The sequence below is a fragment of the Myxocyprinus asiaticus genome, chromosome 6, assembly GCF_019703515.2.
Source record: "Myxocyprinus asiaticus isolate MX2 ecotype Aquarium Trade chromosome 6, UBuf_Myxa_2, whole genome shotgun sequence".
NCBI classification, from domain to species: Eukaryota; Metazoa; Chordata; class Actinopteri; order Cypriniformes; family Catostomidae; genus Myxocyprinus; species Myxocyprinus asiaticus.
Genome location: NC_059349.1, coordinates 6,846,807 through 6,874,771, shown reverse-complemented (window position 1 = coordinate 6,874,771; position 27,965 = coordinate 6,846,807). Strand labels below are relative to the sequence as shown.

The 27,965-nt window shown below is 38.2% G+C and overlaps 2 protein-coding genes across 7 annotated transcripts in view; both read left to right on the top strand.

Annotated features, from left to right (window-relative positions):
• LOC127442891 (gastrula zinc finger protein XlCGF8.2DB-like) overlaps positions 1 to 27,965 on the top strand; it is a 295,005-nt gene that overhangs the window by 50,588 nt on the left and 216,452 nt on the right. The window lies entirely within an intron of this gene.
• LOC127442931 (gastrula zinc finger protein XlCGF8.2DB-like) lies at positions 185 to 27,965 on the top strand. Of its 2 annotated transcripts, XM_051701331.1 has the most exons (6): positions 185 to 235; positions 10,535 to 10,724; positions 12,731 to 12,953; positions 13,072 to 13,141; positions 13,344 to 13,498; positions 13,717 to 15,574. In XM_051701331.1, exons 2-6 carry the CDS (start codon positions 10,613 to 10,615, stop codon positions 13,877 to 13,879), a joined length of 723 nt encoding a protein of 240 aa, XP_051557291.1. In that variant the 5' UTR covers positions 185 to 235; positions 10,535 to 10,612; the 3' UTR covers positions 13,880 to 15,574. The 2 variants fall into 2 exon arrangements, with proteins under 2 accessions (XP_051557291.1, XP_051557290.1); XM_051701330.1 differs by lacking the exons at positions 12,731 to 12,953; positions 13,072 to 13,141; positions 13,344 to 13,498; positions 13,717 to 15,574 and adding an exon at positions 25,732 to 27,965.

Below are 27,965 nucleotides of genomic sequence, written 5' to 3'. Positions count from 1 at the left end.
AGAGCAGCTGATGGATGAAGAGATTGGGGCAGAGTGTCAAGTAGCATAAAGCAAGAAAAAGAGGGAGAACGGAAAAGGAAAAGAGCGAATCAGAAGACATAAACAACGATTGCACAAAAACCCTGTAGGTGGCGATACGCACGTGAAATGCGAATCTCCCAAAAATAAAGAAGAAGACGGTTATGTTGTGACGTCATAAATGCTCAAAAGTCTGCTGTGGTTTCTTTCTGGCAAGGTAAGTGTTTTATAAGGTGAAGAAACATTTCAAACGTTTTAAAAATCGTCTACGTGCACATTCCGGTCGGACTGCATGTACTGTTCAGGGTACATATAAATATTCAGATACTTCTGGAATCTTCATTCGGATTGAGTTTAATGGGATTGACTGAAATCAGCGCATGTTAACAATGAAACGATTCCAAACTAAAGCAGATCCAGTGAGAACTGTGTTCTTCTAATATTTGTGCATGTATTACAAAAGATATGCACTAATACATGCTTTTCAATTATTTATGCTGAACACTATTTAATGTTTAATTATCCTGAGCTGGCGTTATTAATTGTATGACATATTCAGCATTTCATTTGAACTACACTGAATAACTCCTGGTAAAATAATGCATATAAAGACACAGGACTGAGGTGTATTTCTGTGTTGATTTACTCAATGTTAATAGTTTTAATGCTAGTTGTAATGCTTTTATAACCCTAACCCTACACTGTACATTATCATACTGTCCTGGTGATAAAAAAGCAGTTTGGTTCGATAGTTCTTTTGGATCACAGTTATTGAAAAATACATGTGTATAACAATGAAGATACACAGAGGTAGATTTATGCAACAGATGATGTATGTCTGATTCATCAAAAACATGCAAGGAACACAATGAAACAGTTGTCAAATGAACCAGAATACATTTGTAGAACAGCAGTGCCCAATAAACTAGGGTAAACAAGTGTTATTCAACCTTACCTTGATCAGTGGTGTGGGAAGCAGAGTTGTGAAATGTTGGATGTAGGGGTGGGCGATATGACCAAAATCCTATATCACAACATGAGTAATTTTATATCACAATATGGATATATATCACTATATAGTGAAATCTTTCTGAAAAAGCAATAAAACTGTATTATATATTAAGCCATGTCACAATGTGTAATTTTGAGTAATCTAGTCAGTGAATTAAATACTTTCTAAATGAAAACTTCATCTTATATAATTTTCTCTTTATTTTAAACTTGACAAACATAATCAAAGTAAAAAATTAAATGCTACATTTCAGTCTGATGATGTGCACCAATTTTCTTTTTTCTTCTTATTGTTCTTGTTGTTGTTATTGTTATTATTATGATTATTGTTATAACGTTCCTTAAGAAACAACATCTTTTTAAAGCAATGCAAAAAGTAAATTAGTAATCTATATAAAGAACATGTAAAATATATGTAGGAAACTTGTTCTAGACAAGTTTTCATCTAATGACACGTGCTGCTGTCAGTGAAAAACTGCGTTTCATTATTTCTGTCAGTCTCACGTGAAGCCCTGACCACTGATATATACGCGTACAAACCTTGCAAATCACTGTTTTCTGCTCGGTATCACGTTTTCTAAAGCCAAACCAATTCCACACCACAGAAGACGCACTTTTTCCTTCATAATCTCCTCTCATCTTCTCATTCAAATGAATTTGAGGAACAAGCAGTCTCTCCGCTTTCCTCCATTTATCCGACAGTGTGTGTAATGTGTACGTGTCATGTGCTGTACACATTTCTCGTGTGGCAATTTTGCGTTACCGCAATGGATACGATAATCCAAAATGTCTACTGGTTTATCATATCTACCGGTATATCGCCCACCCCTAGTTGGATGGCAAGTTACTATGGTTGTTTTTACACTTTAGTCCTCTTTAAACCTCTGCATGCCTACTAGGGGTGTAACGGTTAAAATTTCTCACGGTTCGGTTTTTTATCACAGTTTTAGGGTCTCGGTTTCGGTACAGTTCGGTATTTGTTCTGTTCATGGAAAAAAAAATATTCTTTTTGGTAATAGACACTTCAAGAGATTTGCCCTCACTACAAATCACCATGCTTTTACTACAGTACCCATAGTTTAAACATTGTACTTGTAGTAAAATCATAGTAACCACAAAGTTGACATGGTTACTGTCATGGTTACAATTACTATAGTAAAATCAAAGTTACTGTTTGGAAACTACAGTATGACTGTACTATGTAGAAACTATGATTTCTGCCAATAAAACAATGGTGACAGCAGTCATTGTTAATTTAGTCATGGCTACTACAATATTACTATAGTAAAACCATGGTTACTATATGGCTACTACAGTATTACTACATAAAACCATGGTTAATTCTATCAAAACCATGATTTCTGCTAAGGAAACCTTGGTGACAACAGTCCTTGTTATTACAGTCATGGTTACTACAATATTACTGTAGTAAAAACATGGTTAATTTTCGTTAGGTTCCTTAACTAAAAAAAGCTTACTCTAATTACTAACTCAACATTTGAACTTAATACCTGCATAATTACGTTACATGCATCAACAAAGTGCATTTCAAACTCATCGTATATTCAGTGTTTAGAATCTGTACATCACTATATAAGAAATAAACTTGCTGTTAAAATGAATACAAAAATGGATGTCGTAACGCGACTCGAGTATTTTAATAATATGTGTAAATCCCACATCTTCATCAATGGAGTAAGGGCAACATAACTTTGGCTATGAACACCCCAAGCGCTTTAGTTCTTGTTTCAGGTTCACCGAGTGCCTGTTTAAAGACGGAAGGGAGTGTGTCTGTGTGCAGTTTCGGGCTCACCTGCGGCTCTGTGCGCATTGCATGCTATATATCCTCGGGTAATGTCAGCGTAAATAGCAAATCAAATATCGATGTATTACCAGTATACAGCACTCGCGTCGAGCAATGTCTGCAGACAGTGCCTGTTTTGTAAATGTTTTTGACCATCACTATTTTAATGGACTGCATAAAGAAAAAGTTCTCAGACAGTAGACTTAAATGACGCAGGGGCTTCTCTCTTGAGGATTGTTTTCTCTGCTTGCCATCTTGCCAACTAATGCATGCAGAACTGTGATGTTATCAACTGATTTTAACATACTAACAGTTAATAGGACAGCTTTCTCGGTAAAAAATTGACCCACGTGACACACAGGCGGTGTGTGTCCATTTACAGAGCCATACAGGTGCATTAGTGGAGGTTACAACTGTGCATGTCTGTTTGGCGCTTTATTTTCTTAGCCAAACTGTATGATCCAGATGCGTTATTAAACTACAGATGAACCGCGAAGCAAATGCTTACCGAACTGTGGTTGGTGAACCATACGGCTCGTTTCTTTCTTCCGAGAACCATTACACCCCTAGTGTCTACAACTTTTTTTTGTGTCACACGTGAGTGAAAAAAATCTGATTTTGGCCACATTAGCTGCGGCGTGAATGTAGGCTTTATTGTTCCAAGCGAACGGACATTTTCTAGTTCAGGGATTAATCACCTCACCTGTCTACACCAGGCGCGTCCAATCACACGACGCAGTGGCGGTTCTAGCTTGTATGGCGCCCTGGGCGAAACCCACTTCACCACACCCCCAAAGTTGTTGACCGGGGCAACGGCACATGTCGCCCATGCCCAAATCCGCTACTGACGCAACGTGCTGCAACAGCTTTAGGCTGTCTGCAGTGGACGTGTCATAGTGAACATTCTAAAGTGGTCTATTCTGTCTTGCTGGCAGGAGCGCCAGCACGTGCAGCACAAAATAGATGGGGCATTCGTTTATTGTCGGTGCGACGTGCTTCAATGGATGCTTCCAGTGTAGACAACATCAAATTATAATGGGATTTGCAACGCATGTTATGACATGTTAATTATGCACAACAAAAATGTATGGTCTGAGTGAGCAGCAAATGGCTATTGTACGCTAGGTATGCCTATATTTTCCACATTTTTTTACCCTGCCTGTTCATCAAGTAGGCTACTTTTCAAAGAAATACCAGTTGTTTAAGTGGTTATTCTGTGAGTGGATGTCATGTTTTAAGACAATATAATAGGTTTACATTTATCATAGCCTCTATTTCTATCCTAGCTATTGTTTTTTAATCATAACTGTTATTAGCTAACTTTCTTGAGTGAACAGCTGTAATATTTTGTAGTATATCTAATGCAAGTTTTAAAACATGCACAATGTCTCTGCCCATTTTATTTTTAGACTTGCTTACCTGTTAATTATTTTCAGTCCTGACTGTTTGCCTATAATATGTTGGGTAACTATTACTGGGTGAATTTTATTTAGAATAGATTATTAGGTTTGTTCTTATTGGTCCTGCACTGTTCATTCAATTGTTTTCAATAAATATGCCTGTTTGCAGGTGTCAGAAGGCAGTAATAGAAAAGGTGTGAGAAAGCTTAAATGAAGCTTAAAGGCTAAATAGACTTACACTGGCAGCCAAACGTTTGGAATAATGTACAGATTTTGCTCTTATGGAAAGAAATTGGTACTTTTGTTCACCAAAGTGGCATTCAACTGATCACAATGTATAGTCAGGACATTAATAACGTGAAAAATTAATATTACAGTTACTATATACAAACACATTTTCAGAACTTCTTAAACTACTTCAAAGAGTTCTCATCAAAAAATCCTCCACGTGCAGCAATGACAGCTTTGCAGATCCTTGGTATTCTGTCAGTTTGTCCAGATACTCAGGTGACATTTCACCCCACACTTCCTGTAGCACTTGCCATAGATGTGGCTGTCTTGTCGGGCACTTCTCACACACCTTACAGTCTAGCTGATCCCACAAAAGCTCAATGGGGTTAAGATCCATAACACTCTTTTCCAATTATCTGTTGTCCAATGTCTGTGTTTCTTTGCCCACTCTAACCTTTTCTTTTGTTTTTCTGTTTCAAAAGTGTCTTTTTCTTTGCAATTCTTCCCATAAGGCCTGCACCCCTGAGTCTTCTCTTTACTGTTGTACATGAAACTGGTGTTGAGCGGGTAGAATTCAATGAAGCTGTCAGCTGAGGACATGTGAGGTGTCTATTTCTCAAACTAGAGACTCTGATGTACTTATCCTCTTGTTTAGTTGTACATCTGGCCTTCCACATCTCTTTCTGTCCTTGTTAGAGCCAGTTGTCCTTTGTCTTTGAAGACTGTAGTGTACACTTTTTTGTATGAAATCTTCAGTTTTTTTTGGCAGTTTGAAGTATGGGTGTAGCCTTCATTCCTCAAAACAATGATTGACTGACAAGTTTCTAGAGAGAGCTTCTTTTTTTGCCATTTTTGACCTAATATTGACATTAAGACAAGCCAGTCAATTGCATACTGTGGCAACTCAAAAACAAACACAAAGACAATGTTAAGCTTCATTTAATGAACAGATAGCTTTCAACTGTGTTTGATATAATGGCAAGTAATTTTCTAGTACCAGATTAGCAATTTAGCATGATTACTCAAGGATAAGGTGTTGGAGTGATGGCTGCTGGAAATGGGGCCTGTCTAGATTTGATCAAAAATGACGTTTTTCAAATAGTGATGGTGCTGTTTTTTACATCGGTAATGTCCTGACTATACTTTGTGATCAGTTGAATGCCGCTCTGGTGAATTAAAGTACCAATTTCCTTCCGAAACAGCAAAATCTGTACATTATTCCAAACTTTTGGCCACCAGTGTAAAAAGTTCCCAATTTCATAACTTCTACACACAATTTAAGTAGTTTTCCTTTTTTCTGTCCTTTACCGATCACATGCCTATTTATGAAATCAGCCAAATTACCGATCATCAATCGAGTTATAGGAGGTCAATGTCGGCTGAGACCGATCGGTGGCCAATCGATCGGAGCATCCCTAGATTAAACTAATATTCCCCGAACATTGCAGGGAGGTTTTCATGTGACAACCTAAAAATAACTTTAACGTTTAATACATTTCTTTAATGGTTATTTTTAGGTTTTATTTTTAAAACCATAAACTAACCTTTCCACAACGTTGCAGGGTATAAGATTCAGAAATTTGCTCTCTTGCGCAATTTAAAAATTAAAGGTCATTCCAGGGACCAACTAACTTACTGACATTCTTGTATCACTTTTCTCAATAAATTGTTCTGAATGTGAGATTAAAAATTAGTGTGATAAAGATTTTACTCATATGTCGTATTTTCCAGAAATAAAGTCGCACCTGAATATAAGTCACACCTGGTCAAAATCGTGTTGTACAGAGAAAAACATCACAGATAAATCGCCTCTTTGTATAAGTTGCACTGACAAATGTTAGAGTCTGTATTCTATTAATTCATTAACGTTAAAGACTGTCTGTCTTAGGATATTTTTGATATTAGCAAATTTCTCTGCACTAACTATCCGGTTCACGAACTGAATTTTTTTACTACAAGTGTGATGAAACATCATTTTGTGGGCATGTGAGAAGTTGCGTTTACAAGCAGTCTAGAGCATGGATGGGCAGCTGGCGGCCCACGGGCCGTATACGGCCCATAGTATCGTTGAATACGGCCCGTCGGACAAGACTGAGGATTGATGTTATTTCTTTGAAAAAGGGATTATGTAAAGATTGCATTCAGGCTATGATTTTATTTCAACTATCGACCAGATGAGGTGGTTTGTTCTTAGCAGACCTGCTGATAACTGTAGGATTCGAGCATGCAACATCTAACACTTGTTCATCATTTATAAGATAAATTGAGCAAAATTTTACTTCAGCTAGTCAGCAAACTACCCATGTCTTGTTTGACTGGATATGAAATCCGTCATTAAAGATTTCAATTTGATTCGCCAATGCACCACTGATCAACTGATCAAAGAGACGAAGAGTATGAGATACCTAAACCAGATCTGCTTTCCTCACAGATGTAAGGGTAAAATGCATAGGCAGTCTTGCGTATAGTGAAAATGTTCTCTGACGCACGGGACTGTATCCAGTATGGTTATTGATGATAATATGTGAATTTTGGTGATAATATTTAGATTTTAACTAATACCTTTCAGCTGTTTTATGAGGTAGGTTTGAAAATGTTGAATATACAGGTGCTGGTCATATAATTAGAATATCATCAAAAAGTTGATTTATTTCACTAATTCCATTCAAAAAGTGAAACTTGTATATTATATTCATTCATTACACACAGACTGATATATTTCAAATGTTTATTTCTTTTAATTTTGATGATTATAACTGACAACTAAGGAAAATCCCAAATTCAGTATCTCAGAAAATTTGAATATTACTTAAGACCAATACAAAAAGGATTTTTAGAAATCTTGGCCAACTGAAAAGTATGAACATGAAAAGTATGAGCATGTACAGCACTCAATACTTAGTTGGGGCTCCTTTTGCCTGAATTACTGCAGCAATGCGGCGTGGCATGGAGTCGATCAGTCTGTGGCACCGCTCAGGTGTTATGAGAGCCCAGGTTGCTCTGATAGTGGCCTTCAGCTCTTCTGCATTGTTGGGTCTGGCATATCGCATCTTCCTCTTCACAATAATAGAAAATCTATGGGGTTAAGGTCAGGCGAGTTTGCTGGCCAATTAAGAACAGGGATACCATGGTCCTTAAACCAGATACTGGTTGCTTTGGCACTGTGTGCAGGTGCCAAGTCCTGTTGGAAAATGAAATCTGCATCTCCATAAAGTTGGTCAGCAGCAGAAAGCATGAAGTGCTCTAAAACTTCCTGGTATACGGCTGCGTTGACCTTGGACCTCAGAAAACACAGTGGACCAACACCAGCAGATGACATGGCACCCCAAACCATCACTGACTGTGGAAACTTTACACTGGACCTCAAGCAACGTGGATTGTGTGCCTCTCCTCTCTTCCTCCAGACTCTGGGACCCTGATTTCCAAAGGAAATGCAAAATTTACTTTCATCAGAGAACATAACTTTGGACCACTCAGCAGCAGTCCAGTCCTTTTTGTCTTTAGCCCAGGCGAGACGCTTCAGACGCTGTCTGTTGTTCAAGAGTGGCTTGACAAGGAATGCGACAGCTGAAACCCATGTCTTGCATATGTCTGTGCGTAGTGGTTCTCCCCCACATTTTTGAATGGGTTTTGTTTCACAATCCTCTCCAGGGTGCGGTTATCCCTATTGCTTGTACACTTTTTTTCTACCACATCTTTTCCTTCCCTTCGCCTCTCCATTAATGTGCTTGGTCACAGAGCTCTGTGAACAGCCAGCCTCTTTTGCAATAACCTTTTGTGTCTTGCCCTCCTTGTGCAACGTGTCAATGGTCGTCTTTTGAACAACTGTCAAGTCAGCAGTCTTCCCCATGATTGTGTAGCCTACAGAACTAGACTGAGAGACCATTTAAAGGCCTTTGCAGGTGTTTTGAGTTAATTAGCTGATTAGAGTGTGGCACCAGGTGTCTTCAATATTGAACCTTTTCACAATATTCTAATTTTCTGAGATACTGAATTTGGGATTTTCCTTAGTTGTCAGTTATAATCATCAAAATTAAAAGAAATAAACATTTGAAATATATCAGTCTGTGTGTAATGAATGAATATAATATACAAGTTTCACTTTTTGAATGGAATTAGTGAAATAAATCAACTTTTTGATGATATTATAATTATATGACCAGCATCTGTACAGTCCTTGTCTGTTAAGTTGCATGTTTGTGTGTTGCAAATGTAGACAACTGAAATTAGATAAATGTTTGATTTTTGAACATGATGTAGAAGTGTAACTGAGAAGTCTTTTGATTATGCAATTTGTGAAATATTGAATCTGTTTGTTACATTAATGCTGCATTAATTTGATTAGCTGTGTTGATTGGATTAGATATGTGATGGGCGGAGAAAAGAATACAGTTCTGTGAAAAAGTATTTGCCCTCTTCCTAATTTCTTGTTTTTGTGTATTTGTCATACTAAATTGTTTTAGATCTTCAAACGAGATATAACATAAAACAAAGGCAATCTGATTAAACACAAAATACAGTTTTCAAATATATATATTTTATTGAAGCAAAAAAGTTATCCAACATCTATATCACCCATGTGAAAAACTAACTGCCCCCTCAAACTTAATAGCTGGTTGTGCCACCATTAGCAGCAACAACTGCAACCAAACACTTCCGATAACTGGAGATCAGTCTTTCACAATGCTGTGGTGGAATTTTGACCCACTCTTTTTTGCAGAACTGCTTTAGTTCAGCCACATTGGAGGGTTTGGGCATGAACTGCCTGTTTAAGGTCCTGCCACAGCATCTCAAACGGGTTCAAGTCAGGACTTTGACTAGGCCACTCCAGAACTTTAATTCTGCTTCTTTTGAGCCATTCAGAGGTGGACTTACTCCTATGCTTTGGAGCATTGTCTTGCTGCATAATCCAGTTGCACTTGATCTTCAACTCATGGACTGATGACCGGACGTTCTCTTTTAGGATTTTCTGGTAGAGAGCAGAATTCATGTTTCCCTCAATTATTGCAAGTCGCCCTGAAGCAGCAAAGTATCCCCACACCATCACACTACCACCACCATGCTTTACCGTAGGTATGGTGTTCTTTTTGTGGAATTCTGTGTTTGATTTACGCCAGATGTAACGGGACCCCTGTCTTCCAAACAGTTCCACTTTCGACTCATCAGTCCTCAGAACATTCTCCCAAAAGCTTTGAGGATCATCAAGGTGTGTTTTGGCAAAATTCAGATGAGCCTTAATGTTCTTCTGGGTTAGCAGTGGTTTTCGCCTCGCCACTCTTCCATGAAAGGCATTTTTGGCCAGTGTCTTTCTGATAGTGGAGTCATGAACAGTGACCTTTATTGATGTGAGAGAGGCCTGCAGTTCCTTGGATGTTGTCCTTGGCTTTTTTGTGACTTCCTGGATGAGTCGTTGCTGTGCTCTTGGAGGAATTTTGGAAGGTCGACCACTTCTGTGAAGGTTCACTACAGTGCCAAGTTAGGCTCTCACTGTGGTTCTTTGGTGTCCCAGAGCCTTTGAGTAGCTTTGTAACCCTTCCCAGACTGATGTATTTCAATCACCTTTTTCCTCATAATTTCTGGAATTTCTTTGACCTTGGCATAGTGTGCTACTGGGTTGAACAGGGCTGGCAATAATCAGTTTTGGGTGTGTCTAGTCCAGCTGAACCCCATTATGAATGCAGCTTCATAGATTTGGGGATTTAGTAATTTAGGGGGCAAATACTTTTTCACACAGGCCCAGTTGGTATTGGATAACTTTTTTGCTTCAGTAAATAACATTATCATTTAAAAACTGTATTTTGTGTTTACACAGATTGCCTTTGTTTTATGTTAGATTTTGTTTGAATTTATTTTTAACAATTTAGTATGAGATATCCACAAAATCAGAAGAAATCAGGCAAATACTTTTTCACAGCACTGTATGTGCTGTTGTGAGTAAAGAGTACCGGACATTTGACCTGTGTCTTTAAAGAGAAACTGAATGCATTACATTAAAAAAATCATGTGATTAATCATGATTATGAATTTTAATCTATGCTCTAATTTTTACGTTTTCATTTCTCTTTTATAGGGTTAACAAAGCAAAACCATTAACAAATACCACCTGGAATCTGCTTAAGTACCTTAGACTACACATACCTCTGAAAAGATGGAGTTTGTTAAAGAGGAGTTTATTAAAGAAGAGTTTAAAGAGGAGAGTGAAGACATCCATATTTCAGAACCATTCACAGTGAAGAATGAAGATACTGAGGAAAAAAGAGGTTGGTGTTATAGGTCCACTGATATCAGATTAATTGGACGATAGTTTTTTCAAATCGATTTATAGAATGATCAATGAGTTCTGGTCTTTCCTTACCATGACCAGCACACACATTTAGGCTACAAGAGTCCGAAATGTACACTATATGGCCAAAAGTTTGTGGACACCATATGTGCTTGATGAACATTTGATTTCAAAAACTTAGGCATCAATTTCCCCCTTTGCTGTAATAACAGCTTCCACTCTTTTGGGAAGGCTTTCCACGATACTGTATGTAGTAACATGGCTGCAGGGATTTGCTCTCATTCAGACAGGCTATCAGTGAGGTCAGGAACTGATGTTGGTCGATGGGGCCTGATTTACAGTTGCTGTTCCAGTTCACCCCAAAAGTGATCAGTGGGGTTCAGGTCTGGGCTTTGTGCAGGCCAGTCAGTTTCTTCCACGCCAGACACAGTAAACCATTTCTTTATGGACCTCACTTTGTTCACAGGGGCATTGTCATGCTGGAACAGAAAAGGGCTATCCCCAAACAGTTGCCACAAATTTGGAAGCACACAAAGCCCAAGCCATTACATAAAGAAACATTAAGATTTTTCTTTACTGGATTTAATGGAGTAACCAAATTCGTTAATTAGAAGGGGGTGTCCACAAACTTTTGGCCATATAGTGTATAAGATCCCAAAGCAGTTTATTGTGCAAACAAAATTCTAATAATAGCCAGAAAATTAAGATTTGGTGCATAACGTGGGACTTTTAACTATAAACAAGCCTAAAATACACCAGGCACTTTTTTTTTTTTTTTGTTTTTTTTTTAAATTAGAGACTTGGCTCCGTTACAATGCTCTATATGTAAGTATTTGACAAATTAAGCTTTTTATAGCCCATATATTCACCAGATGAAGAGTTCTGTATATATACTGTATGTATATAATTTCACCAGATGAGGTTTATTTATGAGGAATAAAAAAACTATAGACACACATCTTTTGCTGATAATCAATAGTTCTAAAAAGCAACTATCGGCACCGATCTGTAAAACCGATATATCAGTCTACCTCTAGTTGGTGTCCATTCATGATTTTTATTAAATGACGGCTAAGGAACATTAAGGTAACACTTTCAGGCAGTTCACAAGATTTGGTTGCTGTAGTTATAAAATCATAGGAGCTGTGAAATGAGAAATGTGTCTGAGTGTCTCAGTTAATTGTCCCCTGACAAAACTGTTTTCACTGTCAGTTGCTTAGATGGACTCTTCTGATTTTTGCAGTGACCAATGAACTTCCTCTCAATCTGATGATGTGGACTGATGCGTCACTTTTAGCATTTACCCTGATTCCACTGACTTCTCAAAGCATCAGCCAATGATTGTTGGTAAATCAGATCACATATTACGTGGACCATGCCAGTGCTAAAATCGAAAGACATTCTCTGCAGAGCTTTTCATGTGGAGAGCAAAGCGGTGCTTGATGCTTGTATTAACTGGTGTGTTAAAGCATATGAGCCACACTTCTGCCCAAGTGAGACTCACAGATATGCCCCTAATGATTTTTTAAGGTTCAATTAGTTTTATAGGCATTGTAAAAAGAAGCTTTACATTGCCTAAGCACTGGTAAACATAAATGCACATTTATACTAGAGCTGTCAGAATTTACACCTTAATGCTTGTTTATTTTAAAATGTTTAATGCGTGATTATTTTTTTATGTGATTAACGCGTTTACCAATGTTGACATTAGATTTTGACATTTTATTCAGCTCTGTGCGAGTTCTAGACACTGGATGAAATAGGGTGGAACCGTTGCGATGTGTCAGGGGACATTAAAGAGCACCTATTATGGTTTTTAAAGGTGCCTGATTTTGTTTTAAAGGTCTCATATAACAGATTTACATGCATCCAAGGTCAAAAAAACACTTTAATTTGCTCATAATTTAAATTGCAGCATTACCTTTTTTCCCAGTGTCAAAAACGACTCGTTCTAAAGGATTCATTCTAAACTCCTCCTTTCAGAGAGCCTACTCTGCTCTGATTGGTCAGATGTCCCAGTCTATTGTGATTGGTCTACCGCTTACAGCGCGTGTCGGAAAGGAAACGGCCACTACCATATCCGAGTTTCAGCTCCGTCTGAAAAAATGTCTGTTTTACCTTACCAATTTGAGCCCGAGTCCGACAATGATGCATCGGAAGATAAACCCGAACCACCATCGCGACGAGAACAGGACATTTCTCAGTGGTAAGTTTATATGTAGTTTGACGTACATTGAAGATGACATTTTATAAGTATGCAATTCCTCTACATCAGCTGTAACAAGTGTACAACAAACCAATGTGTATATTTCTAATTTAATGAGGTGCACCTGTGGGAACTGTAGCAGAATGCCAAGCGAAGCTGAAAACCTTTGCTGCCATGAAGTAGGACAGGTAGTATAATAAATTAATACATTATATTGCAACCTAAGTGCAATCAGTAACATTGTGTTGCATAATTGTTTTGATTATTTTTGGTTTTATTTTTATGTTTATTTAAAAAACATTTTAAGTATGCAGTGATGTTACCAGTCAACACAGCCTTTATTGTAAAGCAATGTTTTCTAGATAGTCAATGTCACATTTTCCTTCCTAGGTTCTAAGACGAATGAAAGAGATTCCAGTACCTCCAACATGCATGGTACACCATCCCGGCTTTGAACCCAATTGTCTTAATCCATACACCCTTCAAAACATACACAACATCTATAGAACTGACTATGGCCCTTTGAGGAGCAGAATCGTAGAGGAGTAAGTGTTTATTACTTGATAAAAACGTAAAATTAGCAAATTAATATAACTACAATGAAGTTACATTTTACAAAATGACATAAGACATTAAAAAATGTATTTTGTACTCCAATAAACTTTATTTATAAACAGAAAATCCCAAAAATAAACAGTAATGTATAAATTTGCATATTTCTTTTTTGGTCATCAACACTAAGTGATCAATCCTTTGATTGCAGACAATACCGTCATTTGGCTTATCGCAGCTTTGTTAGCTGGTGCTGGGGCTACTTCGGACGGCATGTCAGAGTTGTCATTCCGTCATGTGTTGTACTCCGGATACGCCAGGAGTTTCCGGATCAGTCTGGTGGCTGTGTTGGCTTTCGACCACCCCTTGATTGAATCGGGAGACATGGCGAGCAATTGCTTCCTCCTTTGTGGGTCTCTCAATCTCAGAACAAAAGGCTGTGGGAATGGGGATTGTCAGCAACTGTTCAATAAATGGAGTGGGGTCCACAAACACCTCCTCGAAGACCAGCCTCAGTAGGTCATCCACATAGTCTGTCAAAAAAAAAATATCACAATGACAATCACTTTATTGTATGTGTAAATTATGTATGAATCATAAACCATATCCCGTGTGCTTAGTATGCGTTGCAAGTACAACTGTTTTTTTTTTTTTTTTTTTGTAGTACATTATACTTTTCTCTTATATTTATTGTTTTATTTCATTTTAATAATAAAAATGTTTGATAACTTACTGTATGTTGGAGCTGTTGTTACTGGCCTTACAGTCCATTCACCCTTTTTGAACTTGGGGTAGACCAGCCTGTACACATCTTGTCCTGCTGAGGTTTTGGCTTGTTCTCGATTAGCATTCTCATTGTAATACATTGCTGCAAGGTACAACCTGCAAGAACAAGTAACCAAAAATAATTTTATATATGACGTTTACAGTTTATGTGTGCCATATTAGCCACTAAATCATAATCTCCTTATAAAAATAATTCAATAAAATTTTATAAGTTATAGTACCTGCACAACATTCCCATGAAAGTGTAAACAAAATTTTTCGTTGTGAAACGCAGAATCAAGCTGTGGAAGGCCTCCAGCGATGAGGTTTGAAAGTGGTGACTTAGCTTCTGCACATCTTTGAGAATTTTGGAGTTGGATTTTTTTTCAACTTTGTGGAGTGCCAGCGACCCTACATTGTCATTAAATAGTAAGATTGTACAATAATTGCATTTCAAAACAGTCAATTCACAAACATTCAGTAATGGATATTTTTGAAGGTATAGTGAGGCATATTAGTTTTATTATGGATATTAATCATTTCTATAAATACCTCTTTGAAACCATTTTTTCAGATCCCTTGAAACTCTATCAGGATGTGCACACTTTGGGAAGATGGGGTCTTCGTGTATGTGTACATTCTGAAGGTGGTTGATCAGTGAAGTCCACTTGGTCACCTTCTCTGGTCCTGATGTAGATGTTGTTGCGCTCCAGTACACATGGTTCTTTATGCTGCGCCACCAATTCTTCAACACCTCACAGTCCTTGTTTTTCGATAGTTTGTCTGATTTCTTAGACAAACCTGATAGAAAGTAAATGATTATCACATACATTTCATTTGGATGAAGTACAAGAGAAATTGTTTTAAGTGTGACCTCAATCCACACCATATTATATAGTTCAGTAGGATGAACATTTACCTTTCTCAAAGTGCCACACATCATAGAACTGCGTTATGTTGCATTCTCTCAGATATTTCTGGATCTGTGGATGACGGTCAGTGACAATGTAGTCCACTGTCAAACTATTAGACTTGAGCAGATCCAGACATCTCTTTAGGCCTTCCTTCTCCATGTGGTAACTACCACCAACCTCATTGCTCCAGGTACGGTACTATAATTATAAAACATCTTTTAGAAACAAATGATCACATATGGTGGCAGGAATTTTATTTATTTATTTATTTTTAAAAAGGTTACACACCTGAACAAGCTGTAGGTCCAAAATAGTGTTGCTGTCCATGTGCATCACTGTATAGCTGCCATATTTCGCTGAATGTCCTATAGAAAACAGGACAAAGATTGACCAACAATTAGGTTTCAAAATGTGATTTTACAATTTTCATACATACATAACCATTCTATGAAATAACTTTCTAGTCATTTCTGACAAACTCCGGGCTTACCTGGTGAGTCTGCATGCATATCTCCGGCAATTGCGATCTTTCCCCCTTGTTTTAACTTCTGGAAAATATTTTGTTGTTCACTTTTCTGTTTGTGGATAATGGATGGCTCTAAGAAAGTCCTGGAATGTCTCCGGAATGTATCATACTTAAATATGTGTAGCTGCATGGCCGTGAAAATCTATAAATATATGAAAAAAGGGAAAATATTACACAAAGAACACTGATTGCAATTGTGGTGTATACTAAGTGGTTACGTGCATACCTTTTTGTAGTTGGATGAATGATCCACCTGTAAAAATGTGGCTGCAGATAGCAGAAGGTTTCCGAAGGGGGTACTTCCAACAATGGGCTGGCTCTGCCATTGCCTGTTGCAATTATACTTAGGGCAAAGCTGATTGAAAGCCACATACAGTTGTACTCAAAAGTTTGCATACCCTGGCAGAAATTGTAAGATTTTGGCATTGATTTTGAAAATATGACTGATCATGTCTTTTATTTAAGGATAGTGATTATATGAAGCCATTTGTTATCACATAGTTTTTTGGCTCCTTTTTAAATCATAATGATAACAGAAATCACCCAAATGGCCCTGATCAAAAGTTTACATACCCTTGAATGTTTGGCCTTGTTACAGACACACAAGGTGACACACACAGGTTTAAATGGCAATTAAAGGTTAATTTCCCACACCTGTGGCTTTTTAAATTACAATTAGTATCTGTGTATAAATAGTCAATGAGTTTGTTAGCTCTCACGTGGATGCACTGAACAGGCTGAGCCATGTACTGAGCCATGGGGAGCAGAAAATAACTGTCAAAAGACCTGCGTAACAAGGTAATGGAACATAATAAAGATGGAAAAGGATATAAAAAGATATCCAAAGCCTTGAAAATACCAGTCAGTACTGTTCAATCACTTATTAAGAAGTGGAAGATTCGAGGATTTCTTGATACCAAGCCAAGATCAGGTAGACCAAGAAAGATTTCAGACACAACTGCCAGAAGAATTGTTCGGGATACAAAGAAAAACCCACAGGTAACCTCAGGAGAAATACAGGCTGCTCTGGAAAAAGACGGTGTGGTTGTTTGAAGAATATCTGAAGAATATTGATTTTCGGGAAAAAAACAATGAATGAAGGCTTGAATCCGAGCACTGACATCCCGCCAGCATGACACAGGTGTATGCAAAACAAACCAAAACACTTCTCTTTGTAATATAACAAAGTTTATTTATGCAGTAATATCAATTAATAATTAATACAATGCAGTCAATAAACATCCGGTTAGTTAGTACAAGAGAGGGAGAATAAAGTGACGGCCCCAAAGCCGGTTTCGCGATCCTGGGAGAGAAAGCAGCTGTTAGTTTATCACTCAGAGACGCGGTGGACGGCTCGTAAACTGTCCCGCAGTCTTTGATTCTTTAATGGATAAACTCAGTTTGCCGGTCTCACCCGCGATGGCGGAAATGCACAACAGTCCAATGTGTTTGGACTACAATACAGCAAATCTCATTCATGATAATTAATTAATACCCTGAGTATTAAATCGCAATGAGCGGACTCGGTGGTCCATAAACTGTACAAGCAATAACCTTGATACACAAGAATAACACACTATAATATTCTATCTCTGCCCAGACGTAAACCTCTTACTTGAATCGCATGAGGATGCAGAATGTGTGTTCATCCGTCCTTTAACTCCGACTCGGTTCCTCGAGGCTTGGGTGATGACGGGAGGCCGGGCGGTACGGCTGCTGATTCTCGGTGGGCTGGCGGAGAAATCAGCAACGTCGACTCGATTGAAGATGGAAGAGAAATCTTTTCTCTCTTCACTTCTGCAGGCAAACGGATGAAGATGCGGATTGCTCTGCGGTCTCCTTCGGATCCGTTAGCGTGTTCGGTTGAACACAGAGTAATCTCAACTCGTTCAGCGAGATGGAGATTGTATGGCCACAGTTTCAAGTCAGACGTTACTTCCTTGTGCCACAAGGCTACACCTGAGAGCAGCGATGAGCTGCATCTACACACAGCGAGCAAAGTTGCTTGAAGCAAATCCCAGAAGCATTTCAGAGGTATTTCTACTCCTGATGATGTCATGGTTGAGGTGCGTTCTGTCGTGTGCCTCATCCAATAGAAGTTGAGCGTTCGATCCATTAGTGAGCAAGGCTTCATGGGATTTGTAGTCTGTTTTGGACTCCCTTTGTTTGATTTTGGCGTGATTTTTATCAAAAAAATTTATGACTTGGTATATGGGCCTGAGTTAGGTTTTACGACTGTGTTAGGCCTGCCTTTGTTTTCTATCTGAATACATGAGGCCCAACAATATCAAAGGTCATTGTGACATACTGGCAACCAGTAAAATCTATGAGGGCATCACACACAGCAGAGATACGTTCAAAAATAAGAACGTTGTCTATTACTAGCTCCAAAACTGCTGCTGTGAGGAATCATTAGTATTTATTATTTGTTTTGTTGCAATACAAATCACTAATTATTAAGCAAATACGTGAAGATGCAGTGCAGTTATTTAAGGTTAAACAGTTATATCTGTTATAAGTGACATTGTGACCAGCATCAGTCTGATTTAAACTGGGATCCTCAATTAAATTGGGAGTAGCGCTGAGATGAGTGACTGATGAGATACTGAGAGCACCTGGGGCCGGTTGCACCAGCTATACGCAAATTACAACGTAGCCTAGTCGTGGTGTAAATGGGCGCTAAGGGTACGTTTACATGACAACGATGTACTAAAAACTGAAAAGTTTTTCTTTTGCGTTTTTGAAAAGTTTTGCGTACAGACGACAACGTTGTCAAAACGATCCCCGTTCATACGGATCCGCAAAAACGACTAAAAACGCTGTATTATGCATGCCAGGCCAGTAGTTGGAGATGTCACTTTGTAAAGAAACACTATGCGCCTGAGCACATAAGCATTTTTCCAGAGAGCGGTGAATACAAACAATGAAGATGGCGAAGGCATCGAGCAATTTTGTCTGGATGGACAATGAGGTTGCTTTATTACTACAATTGCTTTGCTGGAGAAGCGTCAATAACCTCAAAATCTTGAGCAGCACAAACACAGTCCTGTAGTCCGTCATTGTGGTTTTGAATGTCTCGTGCATTGTTTTTGAAGTACTCGCGCACATGACTATAGACTGAACTCTCAAGATTATTCAATAAACTCTGCTCATTTTTACCATCACTTTGTCTCCTGCCTTCTTCTGTATTTCCCCTGCTGACTCTTGGGCTGGTAGGAGAGCAAGTTAACATAACAAGCTGTTCATGTTGACTAGTTTTGGATATCAGACAGAACTCTGATATATGGATATCTTCTGATGGAGAGAAGTCTTGTGCACACTGGATCTAACATGCATTTTCACTGCCTCATGTTTTCATATTCAAAGCATATCACTGAATACTGTACATGGCATCACACCTCTGTCTATAGGCTATACACATAAGCGATGGGTGAATGAATTGCAGGGTAAAGGTACATCAAATAAAATTAAGTAAATAAATAAATAACATTTAAAATACAAATACATTTTTCCCATCTGAATCCATACATTAATTTCAAGATTTTCAAATTGCAGGTTCTGCCTACTGTTCACACTCCATACAAAACACTCCAAATGAATAAATAGTTGATTATTGTTATTTGCACAGATACCAGTATTCATACTGATAATTATACATCTCAAATTGATGCCTATCAATCCATCATTCTTTATATAACATGTAATACGTGTGCGCATGACGTCATCGTTTTCACAAATTCGCATTTTTGTATGTTTGCACGGAGACGATAACGGCATCATTTTCAAAAACATGCACTTTGAAACCCGTTTTCAAAAGTTTGCGTTTTCAGGCCCCAAAACACCGTTGTCGTGTAAACGAACAGCCAAAACGCATGCGTTTTCCGTTTTTAGTTGAAAACTTTGTCGTGTAAATGGCCCCTAAGTCACAATTTATGCACTACTAAATATTTGAGCTTTGCACCATTAAACTCAGGTAACTAGCGGAGGAGGAAGAGTACACAGGGTGGGGATATGGGCGGGAATGAAGTCAAGATCTAAAAGCACAGCAAGAGCTGGCTCTAAGATGGACGAGACTTGCAACGCTGGCTCTGGGGCCGTGGGCATTGGCTCGTTGGCCGTGGCAGGCGTTGGTTCATTGGCCGAGGCAGGCGTGGGCATTGGCTCGTTGGCCGAGGCAGGCGTGGGCGTTGGCTCGTTGGCCGGCTTGGAGCAAGGAGCCGTGGAAGGCTCTGAAGCCGGGTTCAGAGTAGGGAGAGGAGGATCCTTTGAAGCTAGAGTTTCTAGTGTTAACCTCACGTATTCCCTCCATGTGTAATCTCCCATCTCGGGCAATTCCCTCCACCGGTGAGATGTTAGTCCTATCCGGTATATTCACTTGAGATGGGAGTCCTCAAAACCTGTGAGACTGGCAATGTCGCAGAAACGAAGGGAGCGCTCCCTCATGGGTAAATCTGCGCAGCTCAATTTAATGAACCAAGCCGCTAGATCCATTTTGTAGGGTCAGTTCTTCGCTGAGTCCATGAAGTGGCTCAGTTTTTCTGTCATAAACTCAGGGTGATGCAAGGTCAAGGGAACTGAGCTCAGGGAATACGGGGAATGTGGACCCAGTTGCAAAGAACACAAGGAAGTCTGAAAAAACTGAGCAAGGAATGGACAGAAACAACCAACTTAAATGCTTCACAGAAAACGAGGCACAGGTGAAATGAATGATCAAAAACTAGTGTGGGAAACACAGGGAAACACAATGGGGACATCTAGTGAACAAAACAAGAAATGACCAGATCAAAACACTGACACAGCATATTCATCTAAATTACATCATGTCTGAAAGTTTAAATTCGTGAACACTTAGAAATACCACCAACTCACCCTCCATTGGACACACTGTATGCTTCAAGGGCTGAGCAAGTGCTTATTCATTAGAGTAGCAGTGTATGTATGATTCCTTGTGTGCTACAAAAAAGATTGTCCCTGAATCTAGGCACAACCGGGCCGATCATCGATTTAAGATGAAAATTGTCTGATTTAGATCGATGGCTGATCGGTTGGTGCACCCCTATTAAGTGGACATAAACACCACAAACACACACAACAGTGATTCTGTGTCAATGGTCAAGTTTTGGAGTAAGGACCTATTACAGAACAAACCCAGGTGGTACAAAAATTAAATTCTGTTCAAAACGCCACTCTGAGTTCAATGAATTTCAATGAACCTGCTGATTTTTTTGAAAAACCAGATAAGGATTACTGGACAGTTTGGATGTACATTGGCAGTTCCAGTGCTTAAAGCAAAACAGGATGTTGGCCGTGTTCGGAATGACATACTACTCTACTACTCATTATATTTCTGCCATACAAAGATATGCTAGGAGTAAGAGTAGTATGGGTGGTAAACAGGAGTATGCCATTCTGAATTTGTCCGTTCTCTGCAGCGCTTGTTTTTGGAGTTCAAACTTCAAGGCGGTGTTTGATGCACTGTTGTGAATCATGCGACTGTTGTTACTTTGTATGTTAATTTAACATTTCATGTTACTTGAATTGGTTCTATTTTAATGTATTTCTATCTTTATTCTGTGGAAACTTTCATGCGATTAATTGTGATTAAATATTTAAATAGACTGACCATATTAATTTATACACACACACACATGCAATTTAAAAATATCTAGAATAAAATGTCAAATAAAATCAAGATAATAATAAAGGTAGAAATAAAACAGTGGTTTTAATGCTTAAAACCTTTTATGCTTGTTGTTTAATGTTGGTCCAATTTGCGGTCCTGTCCCATTGGTTACCCTTTTGTTGTGGCAGGACTTCACATACCTCACTGCCATATTTGCACTTGCTGCACTTGCTTACTCTTTGCCTGTATTCTGTCAATTGAAACCTGTTCCCCTTATCTGTTTACCATTCCCATCTTTGCAGTAGTATCAAATGTCTTTCTTTAAAAAAAAATAAAATAAATAAAAAAAAACAGTATACAAACCCTTGGGTGGATACTTTTGACAAAATTTGTCATAAAATACAATAACAGCAGGTAACATTAACAGGTTTACATTAAGTCATTTAGCAGACGCTTTTATCCAAAGCAACTTACAAATGAACAAAACAAGCAGTTTGTCATACAAAAGTCAACAATATCCTAAGTATTGCACTGCCAAGTTCTCACAGTGGCAGGAGTAGTAAAGATGCTAGTAAAGATACTTTTTTGTTATTTATTTGGCATTTATTGTTGATTGATTAAGTGCTCGCAGAACAGATGTGTTTTCAGCTGGTTCTGGAATGCTGAGATGCTGTCAGCAGATCGTGTGGAGTTTGGAAGCTCATTCCACCACAGAGGACCAGAGAGAGTTAATGATCATGAAATTACTTTGTGCCTCTGCGAATGGACCACCAGGTGCCTCTCATTCACTGATCACAAAGAGCGGGTTAGGACATAGACCTGGAGGAGTGAATTGAAGAAGGAGCTGTTCCATTAGCTGTGCTGAAGGCTATAGTCAAAGCCGTGAATTTGTTGTGGGTAGCTACTGGCAGCCAGTGGGATAACGTGAGCCCTCTTTTGCTGATTGAAGACCAGACAAGCTGGAGCATTCTAGACAATCTGCAGTGGCTTAATCATGCTAGCTGGGAGACCGGCCAACAGGGCATTACAGTTGTCCAGCCTTGAAATGGCCAGAGCTTGGGTCAGGAGTTGTGTACATATTCAGATTTTGTAAAATGCGAACCTGCAAGACCGGGCAGCTGATGAGATTTTGACAGTGAAGTTAAGCTGGTTGTCCACCACACCTCCCCAGTTCCGGGCAGACCTGGTTTGCATTGGCGTAGTTGAACCAAGATAAATATAGAGGTTGGCTTGGATCACGAGGAGTTCTGTCTCGGCAAGTTTGAGCTGAAGGTGATGTTCTTTTATCCAGGCTGAGACCTCTGAGAGACAGGCAGAGATGTGAGCTGAGACAGTAGGGTCGTCAGGCTAGAATGACAGTTAGAGCTGCATATTATCTGTGTAGCAGTGATAGGACAAACCATGTGCCTTAATGATAGGTCTGAGTGATGTAGTGTAGATCGAGAAAAAGAGGGGTCAAAACACTGATCCCTGAGGAACACCAGTGGTCAGCTGGTATGATTTGGACACCTCTCCAGGAGACCATGAAATATCTGCCAATGAGGTATAACTCAAACCATCCAAGCGCAGTTCCTGTGGTGCCCAGGTCAGAGAGAGTGGACAGGAGAATCTGGTGGTTCACTGTGTCGAAAGCAGCAGACAAGTCGAGGAGGATAAGGACAGATGATTCGAAATTTGCTATCACCAGTTGCAGGGTTTCTGACAAGTAGTTGAGTGTTGAGTGTACTTTTTTAAAGCCAGACTGATGTCTGTCGAGTAGATTGCTCTATGAAAGAAAAGCAGACAACTGGTTAAACAACCCTCAAGAGTTTTTGCTAGGAAAGGAAGGAGAGAGACTGGTCTGTAGTTATCAACTACTGTGGGGTTATGTGTTGGTTTTTTGAGCATTAGGGGTAACTCAAGTCTGCTTGAATGTGTTGGGGAACATTTCAGTTGTAAGTAATGTTAATTTATTATGTGTTTGTTGTATTATGTATTATTATTAGATTTGTCAGATTTTGAAGTGCATGACAGAGGTCACTGCCTTCAGCTCAAAGCATATTTTCCCTCTAAAGTTAAGTATTTCTGAACTTTTTTGACAACTGTGGCATTGAAAGCAGCGCAAGCAAGTGTTATGAGTGATTGAGAGTGTCAAAAAAGTTGAGACCCTGATCAGATGCGTTTTAGATGGATATGTTGATGTTAATTGCAGTCCTTTAACAAAAAAACAGACAAATATTCAACAAATAAATAGGCTTAATAAGTGTAGCCTGTTATCGCAGAAGACTATCAAAGTAAGAAAAAAAGAAAGGTAGAGCGGCACAACACAGCTTATGTGCATCCTGAACGCAGAATGGCGCACTTCAATGTAAAGCGTTTGGACTCTCAGTGTCAGACAGAATCAGCCATTTTTTTTTAATGATAACCAACTGTATCATCCAACAGTAAGTATACATGTTTGTGAGCAAGCCACTGACAAACTCAAATCAGTTACAGTGGACAAAAATCCACTTTTTTCTTTGCAGTTACATAGAGCAATGCCACTACTAGATGCTTACAAAACTGTGGCTCTTAATAATAATAAATGTTATTATTATTTAACAAACATAATATTTTTTTTAGTCTTTGCATTCAATTCAAGTCCCAAATCCTCAACTTTAAGCGTCAATTCACCCAAATTAATGTCCGAGTATTAATTACTATAGCAATTACACCCTCCACAGTATTAGCATGTTTAAGAACAATTTGTGGATTTTTCAGATGTCCCCTTACCCACCATAGGAAAAATTTCCTACTTAATTTTAAATACATTTTTTGAAACAATTTTGCCATGACACCATCTGACCAGCTTAAATATGGGACAAATCGCGTCCCATATTGATTCGATACGGGATGCATCATTTCATCTTTAAACACGGGACAATCCCGTATTTTATGGGACAGATGGCAACCCTATCTTCGTTGGTCCACAGTGCATCTTTTATCTGGTTCCAGCAATGAGGCATGCGAAATAATTCACGCCAAAACTTTAGATGCAATGCACTGAGCTTTGCGGAACTAAGTAGCTTATTAGCCAACCTAACTACCACAATAAATTAAATGCTACTGAACCATAGCTGAAAATTGGACGTTGTTGATGAAGCGGCTATATATTTTGAACCACAGCTTCTACATGTTGCAATACTTTTGTTTCCTTCAACATTGTATTCTTTATATCCACATGAAATTACCCTTTGATATAATTTTGGCTGTTATCCTTAAATGCCTATTCAAAAATGGGTCTCTGTATTTTCCCACCGGTCACAATTATGACCACTGTGTTATGATGTGTATCATGACGTTTTATTTGCTTTCTTTTAATGAGTTTTGACAAACATAATCTGTAGAGGAGCACAGTGAAAATAAATTGCTTTGGTCATGTGACTGCACCACTCATGTAGAAATGTTCAAATGAAGTCAAGAGTGTCTGCATTGTCACTTACAATTGATTGAAGTTGTTGATGAAAAATACATCAACTTTTTACACCCTTCAAATTTCGAACTATATTTTGGTCACAATTGTAACCGCTGGGATTAAATGGGTTATTATACAAATTATATTGGAATATAAATCATAACTGATTTAGCAGCAACATTCAACCTCTCAAGATTCCATCTGTTGACATTTTCAGTGAATTTTGTCAACATTATACAGCCATTTTAATGTAACTGGTAATTATTGACTTTTACTCCTAAATGGATAGCTTAACCTAAAATGAATAATCTGTCATGACTGACTTAACTTCATGTTGTTGCAAACCTGTATGACTATTTCCTGTGAAACTCAAAATTAGAGTTTAGGGAGAATATTAATTTCAGTCACCATTCACTTTTATTGTATGGCAGGGAAAAAATATTCTGTGACTGAATAGTGACAGACTAATATTCTGTCTAAAAATCTCCTTTTGTGTTCCAAGGAAGAGAGAAATTCATACAGGCTTGAGGGTGAGTAATGATGACAGAAATGTCATGTGTGGGCAAACTACCTTATAAAGTAATTGTTAAAGGTATTTGCCAAGAACAACAATATGTAAGTCAGCACATGATTGCATCACGTCTCGCTGTGAAACGTGACTGAAGAGAAGGGTCATAATGTTGGCTACATACTTTAAAAATCATTCCATCTGAATAAAACTAGAGGCAATAATTGAGAAAAGTAGCTTTTATAATTCACCTAAAGTGTGTAAATGAGGCATCTTAGAAGGGAATCCCAATCCATTTTCAGAAATTAATTTCAGGCCCTGTTTAGATTAAAAAGACCAAAGAACTAAATGCTTAATCTCTGTTGCTTTGAGTCATTTATTTGCCATTCTTTTTTTTTTTTTCATTGCACATTTATGCCTCTTGTATTGATTTTTGACTTTAATATTTTCATTTTAGACCTGATGGACGTGAAAGAGGAGAGCCAAGAACAGAATGAAGTGGAGGAGAAACATCAGTATCAGGAACCTGATGATGTCGTAACTGGAGAAAAATCTTCTAGCTGCTCACAGACTGAAAATAAATTCTCACAAAAAAGAACTCGAACAACAACAGGGAATTCTTTAATCTGCCCTCAGTGTGGAAAGAGTTTCAAACATAAAGGAAACCTCAATATCCACATAAGAATTCACACTGTAGAGAAACCTTTCACATGCCATCAGTGTGGAAAGAGTTTCAAACATAGACAAAACCTTTCATATCACAACAAAATTCACACTGGAGAGAAGCCTTACACCTGCCCTCAGTGTGGAAAGAGTTTCATACAGAAAGTTAATCTTACGGTTCACTTGAGAACTCACACTGGAGAGAAGCCTTTCATATGCAATCAGTGTGAAAGAAGTTTCAGACACACAGCAAGTCTCACGGTTCACATGAGAACTCACACTGGAGGGAAACATTTCAAATGCCTTCAGTGTGGAAAGAGGTTTAGAAATCCAAGTAGCCTAAGAAGGCATATATATGTTCACTCTGAAAATCAATTACATCACTGTTCCCAGTGTGGCAAGAGTTTCACACGGGCAAGTCGTCTCAGACTTCATCAGCGCTATCACTCTGCAGAAAAGCCTTTCAACTGTGATCAGTGCGGACAAAAATTTATTTTGCCATCAGTGCTACAAAGACACTTGAAACTTCATGCAAATGAGAAGCCTTACAGCTGCACTGTTTGTGGAAAGAGTTTTTCCCAGCTGGCTTGGATGAAAGAGCATGAGAAAATACATTTAGGTGGAAAAGCTCATGAATGCTTAGAGTGTGGTAAAGCTTTTACCAGACGAGATAACTTGAAAAAGCACCAAAGAATTCATACTGGAGAAGAACCTTACAAGTGCTCACTTTGCGGAAAGGGTTTCAAATGGCTTCAACAGTGGAAAACGCATAAAAAAATGCATAAAAGCGGGAGTCCATACCACTGAAATTAGAAATTATTTTGATTATACCAACTGATAAAATTACTGTGACATCACACAGTAGGCCACTGCAGTAACGGGTTCTTTTGAGCTTCAAATTCTGTGTTGACAGATTTGTTTTTAGTAGCATTATGGTGTCAGATGATGAATTCAGGGAATAAAGTACTACAACAGCATTTTATATTTAGTAGGTCATTGACCCACTGCCCAAATATTACAGTTTCTACTTTATTCTCTCTAAAACGTTCAGCGTTTTTCATTAACTAGTTATTAGTGACTAAAGTTAGCTAATGTTAAACATGATTTTTTAAATTAATTATCATTTACACTCTGCTGCATATTTTGGCTGTCGCTTGCTGTTTTTCACACCCACATTTTTGGTTCTCAAAGCTAACTTAACTAACTTAAAGTTTTGCTCTGTTCTTCACACAACACTATCGAATGGCATCAGAAGAATTGAAATGAGTGTTATGGTTGACTTTTATGGGATTTTTATGTGCTTTTGGAGCTTGGACAGCAACAAACGTGATCCTCTCATCCCTCAACCTTGTTTTTTACGGATGAAAAAAGTCATACTGTTTATATAAGACAAGGGTGAGTAAATGATGGCGTTTTATATTTTTTAATTTTTTATTTTTTACGTGATCTGTTTTAAATATTGCTCCTATACAGGGCAACTACATGGGCAATTAGGCATGTGCCCAGGGGCACCATGTCCAGGGAGGCACCACGTGAGGTCATTTTTAAAATGGTCTTGGGTCCATTTTTATTTCAGTGGTTATTACAGTTTTTCAGGTGTAAATTGTTGTACAGAGGTCCAGACTGCTACCAAAACAGCACATAGATTGTGCTGTCACGTGTTACTTTTTTCTGTGCTGGCAATTATCAGTTTTTATTGAAAATAGCTACCTAGCGGAAAAATGTTTAAATGGGATAAAAAACATTCTGACATTTAAATATGGATGAACGGAGGATTCAGTTTTCACAAAGTTTCACAAAATTACAGAACAGTGTATGGCTAGTGATGAAAGTTCATGCTTTCAGATCCTTTTTTAATGAAGGGTATTATTTTCATTGAGTTTTCATTGTATTTTTTAATAATTTTTTTTCATTATGTGAATATAAAAGAAAATGCTATTAATGAAAAAAAAATCTGTAATTTTCAATTAGATTATGCAAAAAGTTTATCATGAAAGGTTTTCTTGTTTGACCAAATAAATTTGAGAA